This window comes from Microtus ochrogaster, chromosome 5 (assembly GCF_000317375.1).
Source record: "Microtus ochrogaster isolate Prairie Vole_2 chromosome 5, MicOch1.0, whole genome shotgun sequence".
In the NCBI taxonomy this organism is placed as follows: domain Eukaryota; kingdom Metazoa; phylum Chordata; class Mammalia; order Rodentia; family Cricetidae; genus Microtus; species Microtus ochrogaster.
In genome coordinates this window covers 13,561,608-13,573,734 of record NC_022012.1, presented here as the reverse complement: position 1 = coordinate 13,573,734, position 12,127 = coordinate 13,561,608, and the positions used below count along the sequence as shown (strand labels likewise).

Genomic DNA, 12,127 nt, shown 5'->3' with positions numbered 1-12,127 from the left:
CGGTGATTAAATGAACACAGTGTCCGTGTAATTATTTCGGGTAGAGCTAGCCATGTGGGCGGCCGGGTGCCGGGACGCAGCCCGCCGCTCGTATTTCTACAATATTATTTCTTAATTTATAAGTATTTTAAAAATGAAATATGTCGATATATATATCAAAGTATACGTTGATTGTGAAAAGGGGTATAAGTTGTGAAAATAGAAAGGAACTTGAACTTAACTATTTCACTTTATTTTTTATTATTATTGAAAAAAATTTCTGCCTCCTCCCCGCCTCCCATTTCCCTCCCCCTCCCTCCATTCCTCTCCCCCTCCCCCCACTCCTTTCCCTCTCCCTCTCCAGTCCAAAGAGCAGTTAGGGTTCCCTGCCCTGTGGGAAGTCCAAGGTCCTCCCCCCTCCATCCGGGTCTAGGAAGATGAACATCCAAACTGGCTAGGCTCCCATAAAGCCAGTACATGCAGTAGGATCAAAACCCTGTGCCATTGTCCTTGGCTTCTCATCAGCCCTCGTTGTCAGCCATGTTCAGAGAGTCTGGTTTTATCCCATGCTTTTTCAGTCCCAGTCCAGCTGGCCTTAAAGCCAGGGTCTTTACTAAGAAATTATGAATTTTCTTCAATGTATTAGTTTAGTTATGTTTAAGAAAATACATAGACAAGATCTAGGTATTCTTATTCAATTAAATTAAAGAGAACCTGAAGGAATATCCATTTAGGTATTAGTGAAGTAGGATGAAAGTAGTAACACCAAATAGGTTGTGTTTTTAGGTGTAAATAGTTGGGCTAACAGCTCAAACTCCAGAAATTATGGAAGGGGTTGTGCAGTTATTCATTCTTTGTAGCAACCTCCAAAGGGCACTTTTAATTTCCCTGTTCCTCAGGCTGTAGATGAAAGGATTCAGCATAGGTGTGACTACTGTGTACATCAGTGAAGCCATTGCACAGCTTTCTGGAGAATTTGATACAGTTGAACCAACATATACTCCAATGGATGTTCCATAAAATAAGCAAACAGCTGAAAGGTGAGATCCACAGGTGGAGAAGGCTTTATATTTTCCACTTGTTGATGGAACTCTCTGGATGGAAGAAATAATTTTATAGTAGGATAAAAAGATCCCTGAGGTTGAAAATAAACCAAAAAAGGCACCAATGAATTGAGTGACTATGATTTTGGTAAACATTTCAGAACAGTCAAGATTTAGAAGTTGAGAAGGATCACAAAAAAAGTTAGAGATTTTTATATCCTTGAAGTATGTAAATTGTTGCACAACCAAATTATGCACCTGAGAGTCTAAAAGACTGGCCAAAACAGATAGCAAAACTAAGAATGCACAGAAGTGAGGGTTCATAATGGTTGTGTAATGCAGGGGGTGACAGATCGCCACAAACCTGTCATAGGCCATTGCAGTCAGAAGCATACTATCCATACACCCAAAAATTATGAACATAGACATCTGTGTTAAGCAGCTCACATATGAGATGTCTCTGCTTTGATTTTGAATATCCCAAATCATCTTTGGGACTGTGGTGGAGATGAAACAGATGTCAGACCAGGAGAGGTTAGAGAGAAAGAAATACATTGGGTTATGGAGGTGGGAGTCAGAGGTGACAGCCAGGATGATGAGCAGGTTTCCAAGCACTGTAACTACATACATTAATAAGAACAATCCAAAGAGGATGGGCTGCAGTTCTGGATTCTCTGAGAGGCTCATGAGATGGAATTGTGAGACAATTGGTAGATTTTGCGCTTCTGTATTGTTTGGACACCTTTGGCTAAACAAAATTAATTGGAAAAATACATAAAATAAGGCATGATTACATTATAATCTCAAAAATAAGAGAAACAACTTAAAGGGAAAATCCATATATTTAAGTTCAAGTAATTACAAGTAAAATGGTCTAACTTGAAGTTCATCATGTACAGCATCATGACAATCCCAAGAACCTGGAACTTTCTATAAGGGTTTCTAAGTTACACATATTCTTTCATACAAATGTATTCCTGAGGAAGTAAGCTTAAGAGAATTTTAAAACCAAGGACATTAAAAATCACAACTTTAGGTCATGTTAGAATACAGCTATCCTTTTGGTTAACACAGAGAAAAAATAGTAACCTTTCAATTTAAAAAAATGATTTTTATTACAGTAAAATAACTATATCTTATTTTTTAAGACACAACTAAAATTTTTGGTGAGTTAAATTCTTAAGAAGATGGCAATTGCTTAAATTTTATTACTTTGTGCATTAACTTAACATTGTCCATTTAGATAGGGAAAGAAATTGTTATAAGGGAATGTTTGAAAATCCTACACTACATTAGGTAGGAAAACCTAAAGGAAATTAATGGATTTATAGATTATTCAAACCACTAAAATTAAACCCAGAATTTAGCAAACTAAATGTATCAATAGCAAATGAGGTAGTTGAAAGTTTAATAAAAGATTTCCAACTTAAAATGTTCAGAGCCAGAAGAATTTACTGCTAAATTCTTCCAGACCTTTACAGGAGATAGAAAGAAACTTCTTAAATTATTTTTTTTTAAAATCAGAGAAATAAGAAACATTTCTTAAATCCTGTGAGTCTATCATCATTACATAAGCCAAAACAAGGTAAAGACATACCAAAAGTGAAAACTACAGGCCAACATTGCTGGTGAACAGACATACAGTAAAAGATAATGTTAACCATAATTTATTTGGCTTTATTAAGAAGATTCAGGAATTTTCACCATATGTATGCAATAAACCACAACAATGTACTTAAAAACAAAATCAAACAATCATCTAAAAGATGCAGAACAATTCTGCTGCACTGTGGGCTCCATGTGCAGAGAGCATAGCTGAGCTCTGCAGCCAGGCCATGGTGAGATATGGGTAGCTGTCCTCAGAGAAGGAAAAGTGGCAGGCCATGAATGCAGTAACCTATGATGATGTGCATGTTAAATTCACTCCATATGAATGGCCTTTGCTGGACCCTTCCCAGAAGAATCTCTACAAGGATGTGATGCTGGAGACCTTCATGAACCTCACTGCTACTATCACTTTGAAAGATACTAAAGAAGTTTTATAGAAGAGAAAGCGTGCGAACCTATTCAACATGATGAAGCCATTGCATGTGCGACTTGACTACAAATACATAAAAAACGCATACTGGGGAGAAACCCTACGGATGTAATCAGTGTGGTAAAGCTTTTAGACATCCCAAGAGTCTTCAACAACATAAAAGGACACATACTGGAGAGAAACTGTACGAATGTAATCAGTGTGGTAAAGCTTTTACATGATGCAGTAGTCTTCAACAACATAAAAGAATACATACTGGAGAGAAATCCTATGAATGTAGACACGGTGGTAAAGCTTTTAAACATCCCAGTCTTCTTCAAGTGCATAAGAAAACATACACTGGAGAGAAACCCTATGAATGTAATCAGTATAGTAAAGCTTTTAGATGTCCCAATAGTCTTCAACAACATAAAAGAATACATACTAAAGAGAAACCCTATGAATGTAATCATAAATAAGTAAATAAAATAAATATAATTTAGAGTCCAGCAAGATGGCCCAGTGAGTAACAGTTCTGGCCACCAAGCTTGATGGCTTGATTTCAATCCTGAAAGTCCACATAGTGGACAGAACTGATTCCTGCAAGTTCTTCTCCACACACGTACCATCGATCATCTACTCCCTCCCCAGAAATAAATAAAGAAATGAAATTCTTAAAAAAAAAAGATGCAGAACAAAACCTGTGGAAAAAATCCAACATATCTTCATAATAAAAGTTCTAGAGTATGTAGTTTAGAACATACTCCATCATCATAATAAATTATATATGAGAAGTATGCAGTCAATATCATCCTAAACATATAAAATTATGAAGGAATCCAATTGAAGTCACGAATGAGAAAGGACTAGTAACTATCCCCACTTTTTTGCAATATTATACTTGAAGTTCTAGCTGATGTAAAAGGACACTAAAACAATATAAATAAAAATAATTCAATTTATCCCCATTTGCAGAAAATATGATGTTATATGTTAGAAATATCCAAACTCCTAACAGAGAACGTTTAGAAATAAAAAAATCAGCAATGTGACAGAATATAGAGACATCCATAAATCAAGAGCTATTCTACACCACCAACAAACATGGAAAAATGGATGCCCTTCCATTCACAATGGCCTTAAAGTAAATACAAGATGTAGGAATAAACAAAACCAAGAAGGTGAAGAATGTCTAAAACAGAAACTTTAACTTCTAGAAATGAGATATACTCTAAAAAATGGAAATATATCCATGTTCTTGAATTAGTAGAATTAATATTGCTGAAATGGCAATTTTACCAAAGCTATTTACAGATCCAATGAAATCCCAATCAAAATTCCCATCTCTTCATAAATAGAAAAAAAATCTATTCTATGTTTCATATTATGCTATAAAATCCCAATAACCAAAACGATCCTGAGGAAAAAATGCTGGAGGGATTGTGGTTTCAGATTTTAAGGTATATTACAGATCGATAGTAATAAAAACAATCTAGAACTGTTATAAAAACAGCCACATAGACCAATACGATAAAATCAAAGACCCAAACATTAACACTTGTAACTTCTGCCAACTAATGCTTGACAAAGACCCTCAAATTATATGCTTCAGATAAAATAATTTTAGCAAATGGTACTGGCCTGTAAGAATGGCCATGATCAAAAACATTGATGACAACTTATGCTGGAGAGATTGTGGGGAAAGGGAACACTCCCACATTGCTAGTGGGAATGCAAGCTGGTACAACCCGTTTGGATGTCAGTTTGGAGATTTCTCAGAAAAGTAGGAAACAACCTTCCTCAAGACCCAGTAATACCAGTCTTGGGTATATATCCAAAGGATGTTCCATTGTGCCAAAAGGATATGTGCTCAACTATTTTCATAACAGCATTGTTTGTTGTAGACAGAACCTGGAAACAACCTAAATGCCTTTCAACAAAAGAGTGGATAAGGAAAATGTGGTACATTTACACAATGGAATACTACACAGCAGAAAAAAATAACGACATCTTGAATTTTGCAGAAAAGTGGATGGAGCGAGAAAACATTAATTTGAGTGAGGTAACCCAGACACGAAAAGACTATTATCACATGTACTCATTTATAGGTGGTTTTTAAACATAAAGTAAAGAAAACCAGTCTACAAACCACAATCCCAGAGAACTTAGACAACAATGAGGACACTAAGAGAGATATACATAGATCTAATCTACATGGGAAGTAGAAAAAGACAAGATCTCCTGAGTAAATTGGGAGCATGGGGATCTTGAGAGAGGGTTGAATGGGGAAGGGGAAAGGCAAAGAGGGGAGCAGAGAGAAATGTAGAGCTCAATAAAAGTCAATAAAAACGGTGCTGGGAACACTGTATTTGTACATGCAGAAGAATGAAATTAGACCAGTATCTATCACCTTCTACAACAACAAAGTCCAAGAGGATGGAAGATCTAAATGTGAAAATTGAAATTGCTAGAAGAATATATACCACAATTAGTGAAAAAGACGGTATGAACTTGAAAAAGAATAAAAAGGGGTATATGGGAGGAAAGGAAAGGGGAAATTATGTAATTATAATCTTAAAATGTAAAGGGAATAAATTTTCCCCTTTGATCTTGGCATCTTTGACCTGTTAATATTGCTACATGCTTTTTCTGTTCATAACCTTTTTATTTACAACAAAGAATTTGAGTTCCTGAGGTCTCCCTATGTTTAACTCCCAGTAACCATATACCTAATTATATATGTCACTGATATTTTCTATTGTATGGGCTACAATTCTCTTATTTAAGTTATGCGAGGTAAACTTTGGATCATTGTTTCATATTATGATTCAATTGGGAGGGTGCAAATGAGAAAAGCACAGGAAAAGATGTAAACATTTCTGCATATTGTCCTCATTTTTACTTATCATTTTAGTTATTATTCTATGTGGTGAGCATTTTGCTTGCATGTTTATGTATGGGTGCTGGGAACCAAAACAGTGTTATCTGCAAGACATAACTACCCTTAACTGATGAGCCATCTCTCCAGCCTCTTCCCTCACTTTTAAAGTGGGCATAATAAATCACCTGCCTAAAGAACTTTGCATCCTATTTATCTTTTTATTTTGTAAAAAAAAAAAAAATCCCTCCCAGAAGCTACTACTTACAAATGGCTTCATGGTTAGGAGTGAGAACTTGTGTCTACTTCTCCTTCTCTGTACTGGGAGCTTTTATGGTTTGATTATGGTCAAGGTTTTGTGCATGCTGAACTTTTAGAATAATAAAATTTTGACTTTAAAATTTTGTTTATCACTAGCATTTATTCATGTATTCATATGTATTTTTAAAATGTATAGATGATTGTGAATTCCTTAAAATCTCTTTAATTGACAATGAGTATGCACAGTTCATGATGTTCCTTCTTTAACTCCAGAAATGCAAATGTCAATTAAAAAATCACTGCATATATTCACTGTACAAAGTTTGATGCCAACTAAGACATTTTGTATTAGTATATGCTGCATATTGAACACATTTCCCGAAACCCTCTTAAATGTCCACCCTATTAGTCTTTTTACTTTACAGTTTCACTTTTGCTTTTATATCATATATATGTACATTATTATAAACATGTCTATAAAATACTAATGTCACAAATGCAATAATTACAAACAATTCTAATTACTGGTAAAACTGAACAACCCTAATTTTTATTGAATAACTATGTTTTTCTAATACTGGCTTAATTTCCTGAATATGATCTCTGGTTTCCTTCAATTTTTGTGCATTGTTTTAAAGTTATGGCTGAAAACATCATATACATACCATATTTTCTTTATCCATTCCTGTGTTGGATACTTAGACTGATTCCATAATTTGTCAATTGGAAATAGTGCTACATTCAAAGCTGATGTGTGTCTCTGTGATGTATTGATTTGGAGTACTTTAGGTAAATATTTATAAGTGTTATAATTGAATCATATGGTAAATTTATGTTAGTTTTTGAGGAACCTTTATTCTTATTTTCAAATTTTCTGGGCTAATGTGCCCCCACTAATAGTAAATTAAAATTTTGGTGAGCACAACGTTTAAAAGCATTGATGCTCAGGCTGATATAATATTTTAAAATATGGATTAGACCAAGTTAGAGAATTCACATGCATTTATTTATTCTACCTTGTAAAATTTCTTATGTCTATTAAAATTGTGTTGTGAAGATTAAGTAAATGAGTGTTATAATCCATTCAAAGATAAGGTTAAAAAATATCTCGCTTCTATTCTCATGGAGGCATTTTGAAAGAGGCAAAAATATAGAAAATAAATCTGAGTGTTTTGAAGGAACCAATGTTTGTGAGCCAAAAAAGGGTCTGTTTTTTTGTTGACATATTTTTTGAAACATCTTTCATGATAACCGTAGTATAGGCTCTGAGGAATTGGAAAAAAATAGATATAATTATTATCTTCAATTTATTGTAGAATGCTGATATAAAAGGACAAAATGAAAAAATTCATTACATAAATAGAAAATCATAACTGTAGTTTACAATGTAGTTTATTTGAATCTTTACAAAGATTAACCTCATTATTAGTCATAATATCTAAAATATTTTTATTTCTTTACCAATACTTTATAAATATGTATTAGTTACACATTGAGTTTCCCATTTATCTGTTACTATTCAATGCAGTTGTATCTACTAGGAATAGTCACAGATGAATATATCAATCTCAGAGATGCTAACAGCATTTCAAGCATTATAGAAATAATAATCAAAGATAAATTAATTCAAAGTTAAATTATTTCTTGATATGATGAAATAACATTTTAATTTCTCTTAACCATCAAATTTTTTTGTTTAGTTATCTCATCTTAGAATAATACAAAATAAAATTTATCAGCATTACTGTGTGTTGAATGTGCGTAAGGCAAAAGTACATGTAATGTATCTTATATGCTAAACAGAAAAATACTATATATTTTAGATCAATATAAATTTTTATTTTCTTTAGGTTTTGAGGTTAAAATAATAGAATCATGTTACTTTCTACCTTCATCCATACAAACCCTCCCATATACCCTTCCTACCCTTCCTTTCTCTTTTTCAAATTCATGGTCTCTGTTTTCATTAATTGTTATTGCACACACACACACAAACACCTAAATGTAAAGTACAACCTATACAGTTTGTATAATGGTTCTTGTATGTATGTGTTTAGGAGCTAACCATTTGATATTGTTTCTTAGCGTATCTGTAACATATGATGAGTTTTAGCAGTCATGAATTCAAGACATGACAACATACACATATAAGCATTCATTATAATTCTGTTCAGTAACCAACAGGACCCTTTTGAAAAAAAAATGTTTCATCTCCACAATAGGATGATACATTTCAAGTGTAGCTTACTATATTTTTCATCTTAATACTTTGGTGTACAAGTGATATAAAAGCTGCATTTTTTGTTTTCCAGGAAAAGAATTGGTAATTTATGAAATGGAGATAATTAGGTAAATGAAGAGAAATAATTTGCATAGAATGCACAGGTCAGAGCTCAAAGCTCAACCCTTTCAGTAATAGTACCACATGCTCAATAGCTAGTTCCAGGACAGGATCCAAAACCACAGAGAAACCCTGTCTTGAAAAACCAAAAAAAAAAAAAAAAAAAAGTACAAGATGCTACTGCTGCTCTCCTTTAGCCACTGTTCTTCCTCTTCTTCTTAACAACAGCATTTCAAAGGAAACAATTTTGAAGGAGTCATTTGATGACCATGGGAAATAGATATGATACTGTGGTTATTCTCATTCCTCTTTTTAAATCACATTCATAATATTCTACAAATGCTTAGTCAATAGACCGTTTTTACTCTTGTTGTGTGAGATATCTGTGATAATACAATCCATGGGGAAGAAATCAAATTGAATTATATCAGTCCCCTTAAAACAACACAGAACATAAATTTCCCACTCATCATAGAAGAAAATTTACAGTCAGTTTTTTTTTATCCAACTTTTCTCTTACTGATGAGAAACCAAGACTTCTAAGGGCTCTTTCTTCATCATCCATCTCACTCAGCACTTACTTGTTTAAGCTGATTCTTTGCTGGGTCATGACCAAGATCCAAAGTAACACCTTTGTCTTGTGATCATAGAAGGCTCTGGTTTATTTTTCATACTTGATGAAAATATATAATGAATTATCCCCCTGATGCAGTTGGACACTAGAAAAGAATTCTCTTCAGTTCCCCCTAAATATTCAGGTCCTCAAATTGCAAGGTTGACAGCCTGGGGTAATTACTGACTCTTTTATGACCCTGGAGATAGAATGCCCAGAGTTCATAATTACATAAATTGCTTCACATTATCACAGTATCTCAGAGGTTCTTAACATTAGAAGAGAAAAAATGAAGAGAAATAGTTTACTAAAATCTCTTCATTACTCAGGAAAAACTCTAGTTACAACTTAATGTATTTCTTTATTTTTATATATTATTTTAAAATACCCATATGTTAGATGCCATTAATTTGAATGAGATAAAAATCATTCAGCAAGTGGTATATGGGAGGCTTTGGAGGGAGGAATGAGAAAGAGGAAATGATATCATTATAAACTTCAAAACGTAATAAAATCTTCAAAAATAAAAGATATAATTCTATTTCTTTGTTGGGTCTTAAGTGGTTTGTGTATCAGGGTAATTGTGGCCTCATAAAACATATTGGACAATGTTACTTCTGTTATTATTTTGTAGAAAAACTTAATATTGGTTTTAATTCTTCTTTGAAAGTCTGGTATAATTCTATGCTAAAACCATCTGACCCTGATCTTTTTTGGTTGGAAGAGTTTAAATGGCTGTTTCTGCTTCATGAGAGCCTGTAGATTTGTTTTAAATAGATTATTTGATCTCATTTTAACTTTGGTAAGTGGCACCTAGAAAGATAATTATTTTTTCAATTTGCTGACTACAGCATTTTAGAATATGATTCTCTGGATCTTCTCAGTTTTTGTTGCTATGTACCACTTTCCATATTTTTATGTTTCAATCTCATTATGATGGATTTGTTTATTTTTTCATTGGCTAATAATTGGTAGCTCACATGCACTTAGAAATTTGTTCATTTATTTTAGAATTTCCAATTTATTGGAATAAGTTTTTAAAACCTATGATCTTCTGTACTCATTGGCATATTTTGTAATGTATTTTTCTACATATCTAATCTGATTAATTTTGTCTTTTCTTTATTTCTTTTGGTTAATATGGTTAATAAAATTGCTTATTTTTCTCCAGAACCAACTCTTCACTTTGTATATATTTTTTTTGTTTCTGTTTCATTAATTTCTTCCTTAACCTTACTTTTTTGCTTTTATTCACTAATTTGGGGTTTGTTTTCTTTTTGTTTTTCTAAGACTTCAATAAATAATATGTTTTTGATTTGTTATATTATATTTATAATACCCATTATTTGTGATGAATTAAAGTTTCCTTTAAGTCCATTGTTCCTATAGGTTTTGGTATGTTGTGGATTTTTTTTTTTTATTTTCGAGACAGGGTTTCTCTGTAGCTTTTGGTTCCTGTCCTGGAACTAGCTCTTGTAGACCAGGCTGGCCTCGAACTCACAGAGATCCGCCTGCCTCTGCCTCCCGAGTGCTGGGATTAAAGGCGTGCACCACCACCGCCCAGCTTGTATGTTGTGTTTTTATTTACATTTATCTCTCCTTCTGTAAAGAAATGTCCCTAATGAAAATACATTTACATTTTAAGCAGGAACTCTTAAGCACCTCGCCAAAAGTTCTTCTTAAACCAGATTTAAAATATTTCCAGTTTTATAATATAAATGGATTGGACTTGATAAATATTGGAATGGAAGGTTTGTGGATATTTTACTGGTCTGGCTCAGTGCTTGAGGTGTAGGGAAAGCATATGATGGAGGCAAAAGTTCCCAGGGTTTCTTACCTATTAGTGCTGTTGGAGAGGAGGCCACTTGTTTTTTCATGGCTGTCTAGCCCAGAAGTAATCACACAGAAACTATATTAATTAAATCACTGCTTGGACCATTAGCTCCAGCTTCTTATTGGATAACTCACACATATTAATTTAACCCATTTCCATTAAACTGTGTATTGCCATGAGGCTGTGGCTTACCGGGAAAAGTTCCAGCATCTATCTTCAGTGGGACTACATGACTTCTCTCTGATTCCACTTTTCTTTCTCCCAGCATTCAGTTCCAACTTCCCTGCATACCTCTGCTATGCCCTGCCATAGGCTCAAGCCAGCTTTTTTTATTAACCAATAATACTCATAGGATACAGAGGGGAATGATTCCCACATCATGCTGACAAGGGATAGGAGTGTGTCCGTTTCTTTTTGTGTATGCCAGTCAATTCAAAAATCTAGAAAGATTATTATTTTATTATCCTGTCTAGGAAAAAGAGTAGTTAATTTTTATTGTTGTCAAGTTATACATCAATATTAGATTCATACATAATATTTTTGTGCACCTCAAGGGGGTAAGTTGGTTGAGTTTCAACATATGGAAAATTTTGTATATATTAATGAAACAATAAATAGTTCCAAAATTAGTAAAATGGCTGTTACTTTGTTGAAAACTATTATATAGTTCCTCTGCATCTATTTTTGTGGACTTCAAATGTTAATACTTATTTTGATAAGAAAGACATTGTCTTAGTATGACTATTGATGCGGTGAAACACTATGACCAAAAACAAGTTTGGGGTTAATTTACACTCCCACAGCACTGTTCATCATTGAAGAAAGTTGGATAGGAACTCAAAAAGAACAGGAATCTTAGGGTAGGAGCTCATTCCGAGGTCCTCAAGAAGATCATCTTAGTGGCTTGCATCTCATGGATTGCTTAGCCTGCAATCTTTTAGAATTCAGCACCACTAGCCCAGAGATGGCACCATCTGTAATGTACTGGACCCTCCCCCAGCAATCGCTAATTACAAAAATGCTCTACAGTCAGATAAATGGAGGCCTTTGGTAGAAATGAAGCCAATGTCAGTCAATGACAGAATGGAGAGGATGAAGTACATAGGGGTATGGAAGTCGGGTCGGAGCTGACAGCCAGAATGATAAGAAGGTTCCCAAGGA

General features: G+C 33.8%; 1 protein-coding gene across 1 annotated transcript; it reads right to left on the bottom strand.

Annotated features, from left to right (window-relative positions):
* Nucleotides 1–780: 780 nt before the first annotated feature.
* Nucleotides 781–9,129, bottom strand: LOC102001884 (putative gustatory receptor clone PTE01). The gene is given in 3 exon segments (XM_005347424.3): nt 781–822; nt 825–1,764; nt 9,101–9,129. Coding segments are annotated over 3 exon segments (1,011 nt in total).
* Nucleotides 9,130–12,127: the final 2,998 nt, after the last annotated feature.